Here is a 22,413-nt window from a genome sequence, read left to right as displayed (position 1 = left end):
ATATAAATATTAACATTTGTTTTAAAGATATTGTCAGAATAGTCTTCACACAGCACCTTCCCACCTTGAGGAAATCTTTGGCCCTCACGTGAAATTCACAATTGCGTATATTCACCCGTGAAAATTCTCCAAACAAACGCCAATTGCTTGAATCGTGGTTCATTATTATTCTTAATGAAAAACACAACAACAAAACAGTACAATGACAACTCACTTAAATAGGCGCTTTTACATTTCGTTTTGAAACCAAATCTTCCGCCATCGTCTCGTCAGTTAACCCATTTGTGCCCAAATTTTTCTGAATGGTTTCATGCATATAGTCGTGTTAATAGTGTTCTATGTGAACATGTTCTGCATTTATTTTCCCCAGGTTTTTTTTTTTTTTTTTCTTGAAAATCATATTTGAATGTGCGGCAACTATGCTGTATGCACCCCCTCAATGTAAAATTTAAATAGGAGGAAAACATTTGGCATCTAACTCAAAATAACTGCTTTCAAAAGATCAATCTTTATTCATAAACAGATTTATTATGTATAAAAGTCGAAGAACATTCCATGTGAACCCAAAAAGGCTGCATCTAGCTTATAATCTCTTGAATATGAAAAAACAACAAATTCATTTGTCTTAAAGTGGTGGAACATGGTGCAGAACAAAGTGCAGCCATTAAGTTGCCCCAGCAGGGCAGTGTGCATCAAAAAGTTGAATGAAAAAAAAAAATTACATGGGACATGGGGGTGAGACAGTAGAGCTGTGGCAAGATTGCTCTCTCATCTCCTCCTTTTGACAGATTTATTCATTTTATTCTATTTATAGAGATGTCAGTTAAAGGGTGAAGTTACACTCTAAAAAATGTTGGGTTAAAAACAACCCAAAAAGTTGGGTTGAAAATGGACAAACCCAGCAATTGGGTTGTCTTAAGTCTGGGTTAAATGTTTGCCCAACCTGCTGGGTAGTTTTATTTAACTCAACAATTGTTTAAAAATTACTGCATTGCTTGCTTAAAATGAACCCAAAATATGTTGAAAATTAACCTTTATTTAATGTTTAATAAATAAGCATTTATTAATAAGTTAATGAATAATAATTAAACAGACATTTATTAAATTGCTTATTAATAAATGTTCACCTTTTGATTATTATTATTGTTGCCTCTAGTAATTATGTCTGATTTTTAATTTCCAACCTATTTTGGGCTCATTTTAAGCCAGCCATATAGTAATTTTTAAACAATAGTTGAGTTAAATAAAACTACCCAGTACGATGGGTTTGTCCATTTTCAACCCAACTTGGGTTGTTTTTAACCCATTATTTTTTTGAGTGTATGTTTTAGGTGGGATATTATGAAAGCAAAAAGCACTAAACAAGATCAATAACCTTGATTTATTAACCTATCCACAGTATACCCCATTTCCCCATGATATATGTACTTACAAGTCATTTGCACTTTTGACTAAGTATGCCAAAAACTATAGATCTCTTGTAAGATTTGTCTTGTTTGGATGATTCTAGAGACCTTCATGATTATGTAGATATATATATATGTAAACAAATATATTTATTAGTAACATGAAAATTACGGTTCTTTGGGAGGGTTTGTCTTCGTCATGCTTCCTGGAAGTAGGGGTAGGAAGTTGACAGCCTCATCATGACAGGAAGGAAGTGAATACCTTTTTTTTGTTCTTGAAATCCTTTATTTGGTTGTTTTCTTGCATGTCACTGAGACATAAAACATGGATAACATCTAGAAAAATACTTACATAAGGATAATGACAACTATACACGGGGTTAAAGAGTGAGGTGAAATCCGACTCCTGCTGCTGATCTGTGCTGTGACTCTTGTTCGGCTCATGCTGAATTGAGCAGACGCGTTCAATTAATAATTGTAGTGTCTGTTTTCTAACTGAACTAAATTATTTTTATTACTATAAAAAATCTAAACAACGGCAGGGGGCGGTGCCACGGTGGGCAAGTGATGTAACCGGTGTTGCGGCTAAACAAGCCTTGACGTGGTACAATTCACTGAATCTACATTGAATAGTAATCTAAATTTAAAACTATTTAATAGTTGTTGTTTTTTATACCTGTCAGCAGAATAAAAACAATTCCGTACACGAGGTTGCAGTAAAAGAGCAGCTCTTTTATTCATATCAAACCCATTCTCATGTCGTCTGATTTCATACACGCAAACAATCATTGAAATCATCCCAGCTTCTCGTTCATTCTTTGTTGAAGTCATTCGCAGGTTTCGTTAAGTCTTAAATCAATCAATAAATATTGCATATTTCACTCTTTTGGTGGGGACTAATCTTACACAAGGCACTTCAGAACATGTTACTTGGACTAGTATAAACACTCAACCAAATCTTCCATGATTAGAACCGCTATAAGTGCTAGCAACACGCAATATTAGTCAAATGACTAAAATATAATTAACTAAATGAGACCAACCAAAGTATACAAAATAATATAAATTTACCAATTTATAAAGGGCAGTAGAAAACCGTGTTTTGTATAAACAAATAAAACAAATACACATACACTTCTCCAATAGACAGACTGAATGTGTGGGTTATAGTGTTAGATGCACACTACGTCCCTTGTATAGATGCCAAATATAAGGCTGTGCTTTGTCTAGTGCAGTTAAGAAGAGGCACTCCACACTGTGCTGCTGGATCTGTGTACTAACGCTTTACAAACACTGCATTCAACTGTTCAGTGCTGCTACACTTTTATAAAGCTAATAGGCATGAAAACAAGTTATAATGAGAAATGATAAAATGGCAGTGGAAGTTAAAAAAAATACAATAAGCGTAAAGCTGTAACAGCTGAAATGGTTAGTAAGTGTAAAGCTGTTTAGCCCATCAGTAACGCATTGCATATATATATGAATATGTAGATCTCATTAAAAACATCTCCAGGTCAAACTTAACCCCATTAACAAAAGGAAATTTTAATTTTGCAAAAAGAAAATAAAGCTTATTTAAGAATCATTCATTTTTAAATTATTTTTTTATGAAAATTAAGGATAGAAATTTGTAATAATTCTTACTGCATTTTTTCCTGTAATAATTTTTGTTTAACAATTTTATTAATATATATTAATTATTTTAAATAAATTTTACATTTAAAAAAAAATTGCATTATTTATGACAGTGACATTTGACAATTTTTTTTTTTTGGTACTGTAATAAACAATTTTTTTTTAAATCAAATACATTTTTCACATTATAGTAATGATGGATTTTTATAGTAAGATTTTATTTAATAATTTTTCTTATTACAATAATTACATGTTTTCAGTACGGTAATAACGAGAAATGTACTTAATTGTCATTAAATAATACTTTTAATTAAAAAGATTATTTCTTTATGCAAAATATAATATCTTTTGATTATGAGGTGATCTTATGACCCTTGCAGACTGATGAATTTGTTTAGAAACCAAAATGACATTTTTGTTGAGTTAAGTTGGCCAGTTTTTAGCTATTCTTACATCACAAACACACATGGAGTCTTTTCACACCTGAGATTTTATAAATTTCTGCGCTGGTCCATACAACTTAAAGCTGCCGTAGGAGAGCATCACCTAACCATGCCCAGCTGCTTACAGTACCGTCACACTCTCAGTCCTGTTCTACGATTTAACCAGCTTGAAACCCTGTCCCGTATCTAGCACCGCAGGTGGGAACCATGTGAGTTTGATCCTTCGGAGAAGTCGAACACAATAGCCGCAAAACCAAAAGAGGTTCAACCCGCCGCACCAGTGTGCGAGCTGAACCACAGGGTAAGTCAAGCGTGGGAAGTAGAGTCTCCAGTGCCTGGTTACATCGCTTTCAGTGGGCAGGTGAAGCTTGTAGTCACTCCAGAGTCTGGAGATGCCGTAGGCAGCTCGGACAGACCGCCCACGATCGGACCAACGAACAATGCTGTCAGGGTTGCAGTTAAAATCGACCCACTGACAGGTGAAGTCCCCGAGCTGAGGCATGTCCTGGACTTCCAGGTCTGTGGGACAAGAGAGCACTGCCCCTTGAACCGCAACATAAAGTCCCTCGATTTTTTGCACCTCCTTCACCCAGGGGAGTGAGTTGTCGGTGTCGAGAATAATGATGAGGCGGGAACAGAATCCGGCGTTCTTCTCTCGCCAGAGCTGCACAATCTCATCTAGACGTAAAACTTCGCCACCTGATTAGATAAAAAAAAAAAAGCCTTTTGTAAGTCTTTACGATGTTCTCAGAGTTTGGCTGAACTCCATATGCATATTATCTTTTTAGAATGTATATTATGTAAATGGTATGCAAATAGTATGCACATTTTACTAATAAGTGAGATAATGTCACAGATCAATGTCCACATCATATTTCTCAGCAAAATCTAAAGAAAATAACATGATTTGTATGTATCTCTCTCTATTTTATATTATATATATATATATATATATATATATATATATATTTAATATATATATATATATATATATTTAATATATATATATATATATATATATATATATATATATATATATATATTATATTATATAAAAAACAACACACACACACACACACACACAGTCAAACCAAAAATTATTCAGATATTTTTGATATATTTTTACTAGTGGGTGCAGGACACTATAGTTCATTTATGTAAGTGAGAATAGCAAAATAAAGTAAACTTTTTCTGACACAGTTTATCTCTAAGATCTTATCATATTTTATTACTATTTTTAAACTATAGTGAGTAAACTGTATTAATAAATGAAATGTTCAAGGTGTCTGAATAAATTTTGGTTTGACTGTATATTTATTTATTTATTTATTTTTTAGGAACAATTAAAAAAAACTGCATTGTTTTCATGGCAATTAAGCTTATTTTCTTCAATTGTCATTACCGTAACAGATTATTCCTTTTTGTAAAATTATATATATATATATATATATATATATATATATATATATATATATTTTTTTTTATTTCTTTTATATATTTTTTTTCCTTTGCTGTAATTTGAAGAATAAAAATCATTTTTAAATTGCAGAGTTTTTATACATCATTGTTATATTTGCTGTAATACCTTTAATTTATTCTAGTTCTAATATATACATATGCAGATGTTTTCATTTTAAAGGTGCAATATGTAAGATTTCTGTCCGTCACTAGAGGCCTATTCAAAACAAAGGTGTAGCTTGATGACGGCAAGTTTGAGCGCGGAATCTTGGGACATGTGGTCTTCACATCACAGCCGGTAGAAACAATCGGGATAGGAGGACTCAGGAAGAAATTATGTTCATGGATGAGATTATTAACGTTACTGTAGTATGAAGCAGAGCAGGACCGAGTGTTGTGGGAGCTGAACGAGGCCGCTGGAGCGATTGCGCAACACACGCCTCACGAGCAGCGGAACTTTTATCATGCCACAGTCGCCAGCGCCACTTCCGCTTTTCCGGTCATGAGTATGAGGTAACACAGCGCTGTTTATCATTAGATACATTTGAGTGTGTTGAATGATGTTATAACGTTACTCTGTGCGTTCGCTCGCGCGGCTGCTGTGAGACACTTGTTTGAGACACACTGCAGTAAGCGAGATTGATTTTAGAATATCATATTAAATGCTGGATGGTTTGTGTTGATAAATGGCATGCAATTAATTTTAAAACGTATTGCATGATGGAGAAAATTCTGTATTACTGTTACTAAAAATAAAGCTGCATCTGATTATGCTATGTTAGCTACTTGACAAAGTAGTGTTTTTCTCTGAGGCATTGTAAAGCATGATACTCGCCAAAAAAAAAAAAAAAAAAAAAAAAAAAAAAATCAAGAAAATTAGATTTAAACAATAAGATTAAACGTGTTGAGCTATATAACAACAATTAGTTTTCTGTCTATAAACGTAACCAAACAGTTGTTCCCTTGTCTATTAAATCTGTAAATGTAATATATTAAAGCGTCTTTGTGTTTCCATGGTTTCTACAAAATAAAACCGGAAAACGAGGGTAACGCGGATATGATGCAATTGACAGGCGACTCCTTACACGTCCCGGAGCCTTGGTTAAATTTGCAATTTTTTCACGATTTACAAATAGTTGGAAACATTTGGGATATTGTAAGTACTAAAGTGAACAAAATATATAACACTGGCCTAGTGGTTTTTGGATATTTTACTGCAAAAATCTTACATATTGCACCTTTAAGGTTGTTTTTTAAATATCACTCTTTTATTTTTTTTTATTGCATTACGGTAATGAGAAGTGAAGGAAATACATTTAAAAAAACAAAAAGTTAAATGGTCAAAATTAGATTCCATTTTCTAAAAACAAAATTAAATTCTTCATTTCTTTTCATGATTACAGCTCAATGTTCTTGAGTCAGAACTTGAGAGATTCACCCAGTTGTGAATGTGATGATTCTCCCACCTGCTAGAGCCCACTCTCCACTGCGGTGGGTGTGTCCACTATAATAGAGCACGTAGGTGTCGTGTCGTGGGCCGTCAGCTGTGTGCGCCTCCATGAATATGCGGAGCTTGGCTTGCAGGGCTTCCAGACTCAAGCCGCTCGTGGAGTAATCACAACCATAGGGCTTGATCATGTGATGAGAGAAGAAGCGTTGCACGTTGTTAAGCATCCCTGTGGATCGCAAGTTGAGCTCCTGCACATGCGCTGGGGGCAGGAGGGTGGGCTGACCATCTGGGCTGAGAAAAAAAAAAAAAAAGAGAGAGGATGAGGTGAAACACTGACCCTCTGAGCAAGTTACCAAGTAATCAAGTACTACAAGTATTTGAGTTACTGTGATGTGAGTGTTTATGTATTCAATACCTGCAATAGTTGGTAGGAATCACCACAGCATAACCGACACAGGTTCCGCCAAGACTGTTTCCCAGCTCATAGAAGAGGCCGTGGGCTAGTGATTCAAGAGGCAGGACCAGCAGAAACAAGGCAATAAACAGACTGTTGGACGGCTGTAGGAGGGGAAAAAAAGTACATTTAAGACTATCAAAGAGCCATTGAATATAAACCTGAATGTCTACTGAAATGGGTCAATGACCCTTTTTTGTCTAGATCTATTATTAGTTTATTATTTTAAAAAAAAGCAATATCGATCAAAAGTTTGAGGTCAGGAAGATTTTTTTTTTTTTAGAAATCAATATTTTTATTCAGCAATGATGCATTAAATTGGTTAAAAGTCATTTATTATAAGATTTCTATTTCCAGCACACCTGTTTTTAACATTGATAATAATAATAAAAAATGTTTCTTGAGCAGCAAATCAACATAGAATTTCTGAAGGATGTGAAGGACATTTTAAAAAACGTGACATAATTTTTTTAAACTAACAATTTTTCACAATATTACTGTTTTTACTGTATTTTTGCATCCTTTGTGAGCATAACAGAGACTTCTTGCATGAATCATAAAAATCATACTGACCCAAAACTTTTGAACGGTAGTGTACATTAAAATTGCAATTCAAACATGCAAAAGCTTGAATACATCTCTTTTAAAATGAGCTTAATTTTAGTTTCTGAATTAAAATTCATTTTTATATAATTGTTTCGGAGGAATAACGTTAAAAATGACTGATTCCATGTTTTCATAATGAAGAAAAAAATCTTTGAAAGAATTATATTAAAAAAAATTAAAAAGTAGTTTTCTAAAATCTTTTATTTCTTAGAAATAAAATATATATTTAACAAAATTGCATTATTACTTAATAATAACTGAAAAATGGTTGTCTGCAAAATCAAAGTCATGCTTTGAAACCAACATGACCACCACCTTAAAACAGAAAATGATTTCATTTGACTACAATGACTTGTAAAACTTTAACTTTAAGTTGTAAAACGTCATGTGGTGTGACTTCCAAAAAGAATGTTTGATATATTTACTAAATAATAATTTATACATAATGATATTTGTAAAAGTAAAAATAATAATAATAATAAATAAAAATACTATGTACCTTAAAATATTTTTAAAACTTTTTTGAAAGTAATGAGCTTCACTCGCATGTATTCAAGATGTAAGGAAAACAAGTTATTACATTTTTAGAGTCATTTAAGGATTTTTTTAATATAATTTTCAAGAGACGTTTACAAAACCATATGAAACCATCATGAATACAATAACTACATTCATAAGAACTTGGCACATACATTTCTGAAAGATTTTCACAGCAAATATTACCTGCCAACCCAGAGCCCCTAGTACGACAGTGGACATCAGGCTGAAGAACACCAGGCGTTTGGAGATTAGGCAGAAGTGTCGCATCCCCTTAGACGCCATGACCTTGTCCAGTTCTCCAGCCTCTGACCCCTGCGCCATGCACATCCTCTGACAGTCACTCAGCTTACTGTGAAAACCCCACAGCGTGACGAGGAAAACCAGGTGGCAGATGATCCAGAAAATAGTGGATGCTGAGAGACCCGGGATGAGCAGGTACCACCGATCCAGGTCTCTCATCTTCAGAGCAGCCACGACCAGAAACATCACCTCCACGACAACCAGAGGAAGAAGTGTTAAGCGTCTCCACAGGCCTCTTCTCGATAGGAGCGGGGACCAACGTTCGGTGACCGAAAGCCCGCTGAAGTAGACATCCAGGAATGGATCGCAGACGAGGCGGGTAAAGAAGCAAGACAAGGCGAAGGGATTGGTGAAAATTCCTAAAGACTCCTCGAAGAAGAATGCAGCCATCCCACAGAAGCAGGTCAAGTTTAGAAAGGCCAAGAAGGACTTCATGCGCAAGTCCACAATTACAGCGGCCAAAGCGAGTGTCAGGACTACAAGGCTTATGGATTTGTTGCCGACCAGGGTCGTGCTGGCCACAGCGAAGCCTGTGAGCTCCAGAGCTTCCCTTGAGGTGAGAAAAGCAGGTTGATGTCGAGTATAACCGCACATTCTTTCAACCAAAGCCCAAAAGATTCGTATAACCACGCTTGCTATTAACATCCAGTTGGCCACTTGTTCCTTGACATCGAGCCCTTTGGACGGGACACTGATGAAGCACAGCAAACCCAGAAGGAAACCAAACCACAGATGCAACAGAAAGAGGCTGACTCTCTCCATGCCGAAATAATAGTGGAGAATGCAGGCAATCCCAAGAACAAAGAGGCCCAAAATAAAAATGACCAAGATAATAGTGTCGGCAGTTTTCTCCCATTGTACGTAAATCCCCAGGCAAATGGCCACCAGGGAGTTCAGGCTGGACAGGTAACCGAGGTAACGGATGGAGGACCATGTGTTGACCCCTTTATTGGCTTCGTCCAGCCGGGTCATTGCAGCGTAAAGGAAGTGGCTCAAGCAATACTTGAGCAGCTTGCACATCGTTGCCGAGTTAAAACTCACACAACAGCTCAAAAATTAGCGTCGCGAGTGAAGTAAGTTATACGTCACAACAGGAAAAAAATATTCGCAGCATAACCGTTCAACAAAAAGGATGTAAGAACAACATTTAGCGGTGTGGATTTGAGGTAATAAATAGTTTCTCGAGACATTTTAGTGCAAACGTCAGAGTAAACATCTATAATGAAATAGTGGATTGTCAATATCCACCTGTTACTGCTGAGCTATTCATTAAAGGTCATGTTATAATGACTAAAAGTAAGCCGTGAAATAAATGTGAAAATGTTAAACTCGTCGAAAGTTGTAAAATAAAATAAATACAAGAGCTGAAGAGTTTCAATGTGCTGTCAGTCTGATTTAGACGAGCAGAATGCAGTCTGTTTACAGGCATCAGAAAGTTGACTGAATGTGTTGTTTCTCTTCACGGGGAGAGTAACATCGATTAAATCAAAGTTGAAGAAATACTCCAGCAGATATGAAAGTCATTTGTTATTGTCGTTTACAGAAAAACAACTGAAACTGGTAATTTGTCGCACAATATCCCCGTACCACCGTCTAAACTTCCCTCAACGTCCGCCATATTTGCACATTGATATTAAGCCGCTACGGAATCCCTGAAGGGACAAAGGCGTCCATTCTCCTTTCAGTGAAACGGGGTTGGATGAAATTAAATTATTTTATGTAGCCTACTTCATTGATATTTATAGAAAAAATCATGCTTTTACAATATTGGAAATACTGGAAAATCTGTACTCATAAAGGATTTAGTAGGCTAAATCATGCATAAGAAACTTTTATTTCAATATATATTTATATAAACAATTACTCTTCAGTGTCACATGATCCTTCAGAAATCATTCTATTATGCTGATTTGGTGCTCAAGAAACATTTATTATTATCAGTGTTGAAATCAGTTGCGCTCCTTTTCTGTGGAAAATGTGATACTTTTCAGGACTCTACTGCCACTTTCAATCAATTTAAAGGGATAGTTCACTCAAAAAATTAAAATTCTGTCATCATTTACTCACCCTCAAGTTATTCCAAACCTGTATGAATTTCTTTCTTCTGCTGAACACAAAGGAAGATATTTGGAAGAAAGTTTGTAACCAGGATGCCTTGGGCCACCACTGACTTCCATAGTAGGAAAAAAAATACTATGGAAGTCAATGGTGCCCCAGAACTGTTCAGTTTCCCTTAATATTCAAAATATCTTCCTTTATGTTCATCAGAAGAAAGAAATGTATACAGGTTTGAAACAACTCGAGGGTGAGTAAATAATGACAGAATTTTCATTTTTGGGTGAACTATCCCTTTAATGCATCCTTGCAGAGTAAAAGTATTAATTTCTTTTTAGTGTAACTTACTTGATAGTGACAAATGGAAGTTTAAAAACTGATATTTAAAATGTATTGTCAGATTTGAAATGCATATAATACTATGTGAATAGCTGTAAAGTATTTAAAGCAACCTGATGTACGCAAATGAAAGACCAGAGAGAAGGCAGCAAAAACCTTTATTTATAAAAGATGAATGACAATAGTTCTCACAAACAGCCTGTTCCTGTGGCAGTCAACCATTATAACACTGATAAAGAAAATCAATCATGCAAACAGTGGATTAAAGCCTGGGGAAGACAAATATATTTGATATGTGAATGTTTGAACACACCACTAAGTAAACATTATAATACAAAGCTTTTTTTTTATGGTTTTAAAACATTTTTTCTCAGATTTATAAATCGAGTACAGACTAAAGAATGCCTTAAATGCTATTGCTAGTAGGGCAGTATTTTTAGTAATTTAGCCAAGAGCTGGTTATTTCGCTGAAAGTATGTACTGTAACTGTTTATTGTGGGAGAGAAATTAGCTTACTTTCAAATGACAATCAGTAGCCTGTTCTTGCATCCATTCTATATAATCACAAATGCAAAAATACAATTTGGGTTTGAAGGCACCTTGGAGGATTTTTTTGTTTTTTCTGATACCCTGAAAGATCACATACTGAATTCTTTCAAATCTTTCCACACTTATATTTGGCACCCCTACAACACATTTAAAGTGCCCAACACCAAAACCTCACATAGATACTTCAACAGAACCCCAATGTACATCTCACACACTCCTTCAGGAGTAAAGACTGCATATTCTCATGTCATCAGGTTTACCCATCGGTAACCTTGTTAATACAATACAAAACAGTGCCTACTATCAGTTACTCAATATAACTGCCAGGTTACAGTGATATGGGACATTTTTGACCGTTTATGATTATGAATGTATTGCTATTCTAATGAAGTGCTGATGCCAATCTCGATATTTTGCCAACCCTACAGAGGGTGTTATCGAAAATGTGCAAATATGTGCTTGGACATTTAATATAGTGTTTTTAAGAACCTGGAGTGAATTAAAAAAGCTGCAAATTCTGCAATTACACAAACATAGGAGCTAAAAACGTACAGTGATACGCAACAATCTTTTGATAGTACTTCAAATCGACTGTTTGTGAAAAAATTGGCAAAGTACTTTCCAAACTTTTGTACCTTAAAAGTTATATTTTATAATTGAAAGCGGGAAGCTAAAATAATATACTGAACAACTCAATTAGATAAACACCAGATAACAATACACTAAGTAGATTTAGAGCGTAAGGTTTTGAGAGTAAACAGTCAAGAGTAAACAATCATCCTACTCAAAGTCACATTATGGCAAAATGCACAGAAATCTAACCTGCTCCACACTACATACTACTGACTAGTAATTGGATAGTACTGGTTATAATAGCGGTTTGATCGTAAGATTAGAAACATGTTACCACACAATACATGCATCCAATCCGGTCACCTGTAAGATTGTTTGTTCTGAAAAACTATGACTACTTCGCATGATTTGTACCTTGTTGAAGCAAGAAATCCACATTCACAGTTACAATGTCACATAACCAAACACGCACAAGTTCTGCAAACACTTAAAATGCTACAAATATCATTGATAAAGGCTATTCCAAAACAGATGGCTGAAATCTCCATCCAAAATGTCCAGTGGAAACTTGCTGATAATCAACCCATTAAAAGGGTTTGTTCACAAAAAAAATGGGAAATTTTGTCATTATTTACTCACCATCATGTTGTTCCAAACCTGTATGACTTTCATTACTTTAATGTTGAAGAACTGTTTTTTTCTTTACAATAAAAATCAGTGGGGTACAAAACAAAATGGACTTTTTTCTAAATATCTGTGTTTAAGACAAAGTCAAGGGTTTGGAACAACATGAGAGTGAGTAAATGATGACAGTATGTTCATTTTTGGCGGAACGAAGACCAACACAATATAGTAACTCCAGCCAAAAGGTTCGACACCGATGATAACTACGCCTAAGTTGTAACTTATGCTAGTTTGAAAAGGTTTGTCCAGTTGACAGTCATTCTAAATGAGAAAACAGCCAAAGTGGGTGAGCTGATATCACATAGCTGCTTCTGTTACAAAACCACATCACTTCTATTTCTTAGTTAAAGGGTTAGTTCACCCAAAAATGAAAATTCTGTCATTAATTACTCACCCTCATGTTGATCTACACCTGTAAGACCTTCGTTCATCTTCGGAACACAAATCGAGATATTTTTGATAAAATCCACCTGTAATATCCATTTGATAAAAGCTTTCTGGGCATTGAAAGTGTTAATTGTCTTGCTGGCAATGGAGGCCTCACTGAGCCATTGGATTTTATCAAAAATATCTTAACCTGTGTTCTGAAGATGAACGGGTGTGGAACGACATGAGGGTGAGTAATTAATGACAGAATTTTCATTTTTGGGTGAACTAACCCTTTAAGATTGTTTAGTGTGTATAATTGTGTCTTGCACACTCTTAAAAACCAACACCCACTTAAACGTCCTCATTCACTCTGTGCAAAATTTTTGCTGCTTAAAAAGGGGTCGAGTACATAAACGCAGCAGAGCAATTTTGGCAGCACGACGGTAGGGTACTAAATATCAAGAGGGGCAGTAAACAAGTTCAGCTCTGCAGCAAAATGGGGTCTTCCATCTCATGGAAGGGCGCCGAGCTGCTCTGGCTCTCACCCGAGTCCGAATCATATGGCGTGTCTGGCAATTCCGCGAAGCTACACGCCAACTGGTCATCCTCGAAATCTGAGCGTGGAGGCTCATAGCAATCGGTGTATCCCTCCTCATCGAGCGTGTTAAAGTCCTGCGGGATGTAAAGCATCTCAGGGTAGTTGCGGCTGACCAGGTCGCTGCTGGTGGTGGGCGACACCTTACGGAAAGCAATCAGGTGCATGTGGGAGAACTTGACGTACTTGTAGCGCTTGAAGCCCAGAGACTCCACTGCAACTCGCCAGCTGCGCATCATAAGCGCATGCCGGCCCTGGTGGGAGGAGTCAGGGGTGATGATGAGGAGGAGGCCGTTCAGGGTCAGAAGTTCATGTGCTTTCTTGCAGCAGAGCCAGCGCTGATAGGGTGAAGGGAAGTAGGAGAGAAGCAGGGAGAAGACCACCACGTGAAACAGCTGGGCAGGTAAAGCGTCGATGGGGCCACGCAGCTGCCGCAGGAAGGCATCCAAGGCGTCACTGGCCAGCTGCAGAGGCTGCTGCAGCTGCAGGTTCAGAAAGTCGCATTTGTAGACACTCTGTAGCCATAAAAAGGACAAATGGGGAAGGAGAATCAGAACATTTAGCTTCACTCTGCAGGAGAGGTAAAATTAGTACAAGGGTCAATGACAAAAAAGAGTGTCCATGATAAAGAATATAAAAAATCTTTAACAAATGTAGTAAACAGCAAGTTCTTAGAAATGTACTGTTCGTATACATGTTGATTAAAAAAAACAGGAAAAAAAAAAACAGACTAATTCCAGACAGTTAACTGACGCCATGTTGATGTACTTCAAGAACTCGTGCTACTTATGATATGAACAACTGTGTAAGAAAACAATGTAATTTAACCAATAAATTAAATCACTAAAAAAAAAAAAAAAAAAAAAAACTAGATTCCATTTAGATTTAATTTGATGAGAAAACTGCTGCGTTAGACAGACGTAACATCCGTTCAATGGGCCTCATTCATGAAACTTTTGTAAATATGAGTAAATTCGGAGTACTTTGCAGGTAAAACTGACCTTCCCGAAAAGTTTCCTCTGAACGCTTCGTAAACATCCAATTTGGTAGTTAAATGTGTTTATGTTAATAAATTCCAATCATTCGTAAATAGGCCGTCCAGGCATGCTCAATCACAATTAGCATAATTCCCACCTACAAATTACATCTACGTAAATTACGTGTCCAGGAACATTGTGGAATCTTCTGTACTCCCTTCTCAGGTTCTAAATGCATAAATGCAAAAGAGAATAATAGGCCATATGCCTAACAATAAATATTCAATTAACATGTGTTCACCATAGCGTTTGAAAAAATGCCTGGTGCTCTTCTGAAAATGATCAGCTGGGGGTGCTTGAGAGCACTTTGGAGGCGCAGCGTTTTCCCAGCTGAGACGCTTTGGTTGCTATGATTTGGAATATATATATATACACATGACAGTAACGTGTTACTAGTATCTCATTTTGAAGAATATTACTAAATATAAAAATGCAGTGACCAGCAATATTATCTTCTCCATAGTTGTTCAGTCGTTTTACAATTAGGATGATTGGTCAGTATAAATTTGTCCCGCTCCTCCTCCACTGTGATTGGACGGCTGGTTAAAAAGTGACAGTGACGAGCGCTGCTTTTTATCCAAAGCTGAACAGTTTTCAACTTTCAGCTACAAAAAAACAACAACAAAAAACAGGCAAACGAACTTGTGAAATATTATTATGGTACATAGTGCATCAAAATACAGTGCAATCAGTTTGCCTAAAAGAACACAGAATGTTCGAATGTTTTACGCACCATTTACACGTGGTAGGGAGCATGTTGAAAATACGAACAGTTTCATGAATCCGAACATTTACGTCAGAAGACTTTACTAACTATTTACACAAAAATTCGTTCTGCTCGTGTTTCATGACCATTCAAATAAAAAAAAAATTGTCTATAGAGGGTATGCACGTTACGTCACAGTCGACCGTTATGACCGTGGTTACGCCCACTGAGTGGCAGCATTGGTTTTCAGCGTGAATGCCGCGAAAAACACAAAACACATCCAAAACGGGAAAGAGCTTTGCGACTGACCTGTACAAATAGCTTTGACACAAAATCTGAGGTATATTTTTACAGACTGCTGAAAGCTACAGAAAAAAAGAAGCAAATAGGTCGCTGCAGTTCACAGAAACAGCTGGACTCCAGGCAAAGAAACATGCTTTGCAGTTATCATTTTGTGTCAAAATGTTGGATTTTGGAGTAAAATCATACCCTATATATTGTATTGTTTTATACTGTGTTGACAACTTATCAATTAAATATTTACCATCTTATATTCTGCATAATTGGGTGTTTTTAAATAAACACTGACAAAAACTACAAGTTTTAGGGCTGGACGATATGACGAAATATATAACATTGATAGTTCCGTGATCGCTCCGATTTAGACCTACCTATATTGTAGTTATATAAAGCGTTCACAGGCCGATTTGCTTTATGTATTTCCCCAGCGTCGAAATCAGGCACATATAAATGTCAGGAAACACGTTTCCTGGCTGCATGCCAATATCCATGGATTAGGTTTCTTTGACATGTCATAAGGAACACTTTCGAGCCCAACCTTTAGTGTAATCGTTTGTTTTACTCGCGTTTTCGTAGTTTCCCCTATTAAATCCAGTCATGCGGCAGGGTCTTTTGCCACTCAGTCCAGCTGACGGAGCGCGTTCCGGCGGGAAAGTGATGCCTATGCATACCCTCTATAGTCTCATATAACTTCAAGGAACACAAACCTCTACTGCCGGCACAATGTCGATACCGACAGTCAGAAACTCATCAAACTTCAGGAAGGGATTGAAACAGCTGCCCACATCCAACAGTCGTATCCTCCCAAGCTGGAATGTTGAGCGGTTACTAAGCATAAATAAAAAGCTGATTTAGTCAATAAACTCATTTGCCATGTGGAAAATCTTGGTGTTTGTGGATTTGCAGTAAAAAAAAAAAAAAAAAAAAAAAAGGTCATTCTAGAGCACCTTGGAGAAGACGATTGTGGTAGAGCGTTTGCAGATGTGTTATTTCCAGCTGCTGCAAGCTTAGAGCTCTTCTCATCCTTCTCCAACACTCGCCTCATCCCTCCATCCTGGAAGTACTCCTGACAAACACTGTGGCAAGAGAGATTTAACAACAATAGGGCTTTTCACATTGCATTTGACTCTGGGTTATCATCGTTCTAAAATTCGCTTTTAACCCCGGGTAAAGGAAAGTTTTTACACCTGTAATTTAGAATCGGGGTTAGCGCCGGTTATGAAACCCTGCTTCGGAGCAGGGTTAGCACCGCTTTTGATGGTGTTAACCCGGCACTGAGGTGCCAAACGTGTACAGTGTGAAACGATGCAGCGTTCAAATGTCGTGTCTAAAAACGTTGTTACAAAAAAGGGTGACGCTGATTGGTTGGTTCTTGTCACATGACCTGCGGTGCACTTGCGGCATTCTAAGTTGAGGCACTCTATTGTGAGCGCACTTGTTGCGCATCTACATTTAAAATAACAAACCTTGAGCGTGCAAAAGATGCAACATGTGAACAGCCAATTAGAATGTTACAACTAGACGCTTAGTAACCTCATATTTGCATGCTTTGGAAAGTCACGGAACCACTGCTTGTTGTATAAACAGTTGTTTCGGCTTTTGATGGGAAAAATGTCAAATGGTGACGGAAAACATGTTAATTGTAGTGGAGACAGTTTCATTCTTTCCTTTATAGTAGGAAAAGTCCATTCTGAAAAAAAATTTATAGCCAAGCCATGCTAGGTATATATGACTTTCTTCTTTCTGATAAACACAATCTGAGTTATATTAATAAATATCCTGACACATCCAAGCTTTATAACGGCAGTGAACGGGACCAACGAGTATGAAGCTCAAGAAAGTACATCCATCCATCATAAACGTACTCCACACGGCTCCGGGGGGTTAATAAAGGCCTTCTGAAGTGAAGCGATGCGTTTGTGTAAGAAAAATATCCATATTTAACAAGTTATAAAGGAAAATATCTAGCTTCCGCCAGACTGTCTTCTGTATTCAAGTTACGAAGAAAGTGTAATGCCTCTCGCATTTCAAAACGCTTAAGCTACGTCCTATGCCTTCCGTATTCAACTTACGAAAAAGTAAGTGACGCAACGTCAGTTACGCTTTCTTCGTAAGTTGAATATGGAAGGCATAGGACGTAGTGAAGATATGGAAGATATTTTACTTTATAACTTGTTAAATATGGATATTTTTCTTACACAAATGCATCGCTTCACTTCAGAAGGCCTTTATTAACCCCCTGGGGCCGTGTGGAGTACGTTTATGATGGATGGATTTATTTTCTTGAGCTTCAAACTTGTTGCCCCCGTTCACTGCCATTATAAAGCTTGGACGCTTCAGGACATTATTTAATATAACTCCGATTGTGTTCGTCTGAAAGAAGATAGTCATATACACCTAGGATGGCTTGAGGGTGAGTAAATCTTGGGGTAATTTTCATTTTAAAGTGAACTAATCCTTTAAACCGGGGTTAAGAATGACCCAGGGTTAACCATCTCAAAAGTGAAAAGCCCTAAAAAGAACCAAATCGGTTTCTCAACATAAAACATTGACCATCAACGGTCATACCTGCGGCACCACTCGATGCGTCCCTCGCCCTCGCATTTATTCGCCCAGTGGTTGTCGGCCAGGTTCTTCATGGCCATGGCATACTCACTGAGAGTCTGCTCGTCTTCACAATGCTCGCGCCATATTTTCTCGAAATCTCCCACTGAATTCAAAAAGACAAAACAGAGGAGTGTACGGTCACGCCACATGATTGATCATTCTGCACAGCATAACCAGTGAACGTTCTTACAAATCCTACTTTCTGAAGTCAGCTGATGTACGTGGTTTCTCTAATCTCTGATTTTCAAATGGCTCGCAAAACACCATCCGGTTTCTGAAACTCCATCGCCAAACTCAAAAGTACTGTATCATCAAAGTGTTTGTGCTGATTCACACACAGTTCGAAAACTTGCTGATAATGTCGATGACACCAGAAGGCAACCACTACCCTAAAAAGGACTGCTTTGGAGGGAAAGAACTGGCAAAAAGTGAGCTGTCCCATGACAGAGTGGAAAATACAGGCCTTATCAGATTTGCAGAGAATAAGGCAAGAAGGGAAGAGACTGCAGCGTCGTTACATATGAATACTTCTGTACAATGCCAAGAAGACCAGATCACGCCTTCCTTATTAACCCATCACGGGGTCTAGTGAATAGACTACTGTGTGTGGGATTTATAGCGCTGCTCATCGCTCTCGGGGGAAACCGAGGAAGATTTGATAAAGAACCAGGAGAAACTTAACAACACATTTAAAGTCAGATAGTATAAATGTGGTGGTATGTTAGCTACATTAGGTTCTGCTTCATGCAGGCAAAAATATAACATTTCATAACCTCCTCCTACTCTCTACTACGTCATAACCTGACGATGGGCATGATAACCTTCTTGGATGATGCTCATTGCAGCATAAGACAATGAGATAAGAAATGTAACAACATCGTCACAATCAAATACTTCTGGTCTATCAATACAAAGACAGACTATTTGACTTTTCAATACATTTCTCAAGATAATATTTTTCACAAAAATGTGCATTAGTTTTTAGGGAATGAGTCTTGATGGAAAACACAGTAGGTGGCATTTTCCACGAATTACGTACAAAATATGACCTGAAAGATGACTTTTTTTTAGGTTTTTGGATTGAATTTTTCATCGTCAGTGATAGGAGGTGCTTAAAGGGATAGTTCACCCAAAAATGTAAATTCTATAATTTGCTCACCCTCATGACGTTCCAAATCATGACATACCTAAACCTAACCCTAACACTGACTTTCTTTCTTCTGTGGAACATAAAAGATATTTTGAGAAATGTCTCAGCATTTTTTGTGGCCATACAAATGGAATTCAGTATCTTTTGTTCCACAGAAGAAAGACATTCAGGTTTGAACAACAATTTCATTTATGGGTGAACCGTCACTTTAATCCTCAGAAAACCTCTTGGGAGGTCAAACTAAATATTATTCATTTAATTTCTGTTTGTTTCTAAAGGTTTTGCCATGATTTATTATACATGTATTTTTGAAAATGCCTTGCAATAAACATTAAATAACAAAAAAGGGTTGTAAATTTATACATGTAAACTAAGGGGAAAAGCTAGATTAGGCAACTAAAAAAAAAAATCCAGATTTACACGACGAGTACTCATAACAACAGTAATACTGTCACACTGAAACCGATTCATTTATACTTATTAACCCTCTTTATACCTTTCCCAGCAGATATACGAGTGTCCATTATGTATCATGGGTGTATTAAATTAATAAATAATTGACAGTGAAGAGATTAAAGCTTTTAGAGAGGCATGCTTGTCACCTGTACATGGTCAAGAAACATAATTCAGAGGAATTATGCTAATAAATTATTGTTTTATTGCCTTTTTCTCCCTAAAGGAGAATTAAAAGTTGTTTATGTATTCATACACAGTCATATCAATGAAGGGCAAAACAGGAACAGATGAACGACCGTGCACAAGTTTGCTGACTAGTCTAAAGTCGTGGTGCAGACAGACAGACAGACAGACAGAGGCTGTTTCAATACCTAATGTGCTGCCTAACTAAACAGTATTATTTACTTGCGTTCAGAACGTTCTATTCGACTGTTATTCAAAACGCTGTCTATGTTTGTAGCTCACTAGGTTTTGAGCCACAGCCAACAACGAGCTAAGTATAAAATCAGTTCATGTCAACAGGCATGCAACATAAGTTTAAAACAAAATAACGTTTTTGCTCTCGTAGCGTCACGTTTGTAATCCAGGCGTTTAAATGTCCGCATCTCTGAACAGGCCAGACTAGAGAAACTGATCAAGGCTAGGCTACACAGCTACGTATGTCAGCCAATACCTTCAATGTATTTCCTGCGGAGTTTTCGGTGCACGCTCTTCACCACCCCCGACAGCTTCTCCTGCTCCTGCTTCCTGGACTGCAGCTCTGTCGGGACAGAGCCGGGGTGGTAATCGGAGAGATCCGGGTCTGTCTCAGCGCTGCTCCGCAGGTCCATAGTACAACACCACTGAGGCTACCGGCGCACCGGCTCCGTCAGTCCGTCAGCACGCACGCACACGCCGCAACAACGCGCAGCCTGATTGCGCCACTCTGGCGAACGTGACGGAAGTGCACGGCCAATCTGTGAACGCTAAACATGAAACGCCTCTGAACTCTGAAAGGTTGATGATTAAGCTTGATCATAAAGTATTGCGTAACATATAATAATAATCATCATAATCATAACAATTATTGTGGTTATTATGACTATTATTAATATTATTATTATAACAATTATATTATTATAATTACTTTTATAACTCTTTAAAGATTTTTTTATAAATATTATATATCTATATATATATATATATATATATATATATATATATATAATTATTATTATTAATAAATATATTATAAACTATAATATATTATAAACAATATAAAATCATGCACATGTAATGTCTTGTTTCCCTGTCTTGTGTTTAAGTATCTGAGCCGCTCAGCTCACTTATGCTGCTTAACCTAACTGGACTCTGAAATTCAACTTAGCATTGCAGCTTAGCAGCTCTGAATTTATTGTGGGATTCGCAGTGGAGGAACGCGGCACTCCCTCATCTGCCACCACACCAGAGTCCTCAGCCGCCATGGCCACAATGCCAGAGTCTCTTCACGTCATGTCATAACTGCCACTCCAGAGTCCTCAGCCGTCATGGCAGCCAGTGGTCTTCTGCTCTGCTGTGGTGGTCTTCTGCTCTGCCTACTATGCTGTGGTGGTCTTCTGCTCTGCCTGTTCAGCCGTGGTGGTCTCCAGCTCCGCTGTGGTGTTCTTCTGCTTCACCTGCTCAGCCGTCGGAGTCTCTGGCTCCCCTGTGGTGGTCTTCTGCTCCGCTTGCTCCACCGTGGTCGGTCTTCTGCTCTGCAGTGGCGGTTTCCTGCTCCGCTGTGATGGTCTTCAACTCCGCCTGTTCTGCCAGTCTCCAGCTCTGCTGAGGTGGTCTTCATTCCCGCCGACTAAGCTCTGGCTACCTGCTCTGCTGGACCTGCCCTGGCCACTTGCTCTGCCTGCTCCGGCCCTGGCTCTCTGTTCCTCCTCAGTCTCCAGTCTCCCTGATCTGCCTCCGCTCCACCTCCCTCCTGGACTTATGTGTATGTTTGTTGAGGAGAGGCTGGAATCTGCTCTAACTCCCTCCAGTAGGTTATGGTCTCTGTGTAAACTACAAAAACGTGAATTTGTGAAAACTGTGATGTCATGCGCATGTGTATTACATGTTCAGTCTATAGACACTTTCTTTACAGTGACATTGCCACCTACTGGCCTGGCATGAATAATACAGCGTTTTTAGTCGTTGTCATGGATCCGTGTGAACGGGAATCATTTTGACAATGTTGTCATTTGTACGTGAAAAACGCAGAGGAAATACTTTTCCATTTTTAGTAGCTCTGAGATGGAGCTACAGTGCCATTGTGTGTCCTCTTGAAAATGTCATCATGTACTTCCATCCCATTTAGAGGGAGTGATAATCCCATAATAGTCTCTCTGCTCAGCTGTGCAGACTCCTCCCCCAATGAATTTGGGACTAAAATGTTGTTTTTTTTATGCTATCAGCTTATAAATATGCAGTCTCTTATCTAATCATGCTTGAAATTATAGTGTTCTAAAGATGACATTAGGGATAGTTCACCCAGAAATGAAAATGGCGTCATTTACTCAACCTCATATATGTATTCTTTCCTCTGTGGAACACAAAAGATGATATCTTGAAAAATGTACAATGATTGTTGGGTTGGGTTGTGCTCAATGATGTTTTGGGCCCCAGTGACTTTCATTGTATGGTCAAAAACAATTGAATCATTATTCAAAATATGTACAGCTAAAACAAGGAG

General features: G+C 37.6%; 2 protein-coding genes across 2 annotated transcripts; both read right to left on the bottom strand.

Annotated features, from left to right (window-relative positions):
- Positions 1 to 2,117: 2,117 nt before the first annotated feature.
- tmem168b (transmembrane protein 168b) lies at positions 2,118 to 9,924 on the bottom strand. The gene is made up of 4 exons (XM_051884247.1): positions 8,176 to 9,924; positions 6,808 to 6,950; positions 6,409 to 6,683; positions 2,118 to 4,183 (listed from the first exon to the last, which is right to left on the bottom strand). The coding sequence occupies exons 1-4, from the start codon at positions 9,310 to 9,312 to the stop codon at positions 3,636 to 3,638; spliced, it is 2,103 nt and encodes a 700-aa protein (XP_051740207.1). The 5' UTR covers positions 9,313 to 9,924; the 3' UTR covers positions 2,118 to 3,635.
- A 903-nt stretch (positions 9,925 to 10,827) lies between these two features.
- Positions 10,828 to 20,663, bottom strand: bmt2 (base methyltransferase of 25S rRNA 2 homolog). The gene is made up of 5 exons (XM_051884393.1): positions 20,386 to 20,663; positions 18,068 to 18,209; positions 16,447 to 16,575; positions 16,207 to 16,327; positions 10,828 to 13,971 (listed from the first exon to the last, which is right to left on the bottom strand). Exons 1-5 carry the CDS (start codon positions 20,540 to 20,542, stop codon positions 13,342 to 13,344), a joined length of 1,179 nt encoding a protein of 392 aa, XP_051740353.1. The 5' UTR covers positions 20,543 to 20,663; the 3' UTR covers positions 10,828 to 13,341.
- Positions 20,664 to 22,413: the final 1,750 nt, after the last annotated feature.

The sequence above is a fragment of the Ctenopharyngodon idella genome, chromosome 24 (assembly GCF_019924925.1).
Source record: "Ctenopharyngodon idella isolate HZGC_01 chromosome 24, HZGC01, whole genome shotgun sequence".
Taxonomy (NCBI): Eukaryota; Metazoa; Chordata; class Actinopteri; order Cypriniformes; family Xenocyprididae; genus Ctenopharyngodon; species Ctenopharyngodon idella.
This window is presented reverse-complemented; position numbering and strand designations above follow the sequence as displayed.

Excerpts from the sequence above, each read along its gene's own strand:
- tmem168b (XM_051884247.1), bottom strand. The coding sequence starts at position 9,312 with ATGTGCAAGCTGCTCAAGTATTGCTTGAGCCACTTCCTTTACGCTGCA. Across the intron at positions 6,951-8,175 it reads TAGGGGCTCTGGGTTGGCAG|CCGTCCAACAGTCTGTTTAT; the intron begins GTAATATTTGCT and ends CCCCTCCTACAG. Across the intron at positions 6,684-6,807 it reads ATTCCTACCAACTATTGCAG|CCCAGATGGTCAGCCCACCC; the intron begins GTATTGAATACA and ends TTTTTTTCTCAG.
- bmt2 (XM_051884393.1), bottom strand. The coding sequence starts at position 20,542 with ATGGACCTGCGGAGCAGCGCTGAGACAGACCCGGATCTCTCCGATTAC. Across the intron at positions 16,576-18,067 it reads CGCATCGAGTGGTGCCGCAG|TGTTTGTCAGGAGTACTTCC; the intron begins GTATGACCGTTG and ends CTCTTGCCACAG. Across the intron at positions 13,972-16,206 it reads ACATTGTGCCGGCAGTAGAG|AGTGTCTACAAATGCGACTT; the intron begins GTTTGTGTTCCT and ends TTATGGCTACAG.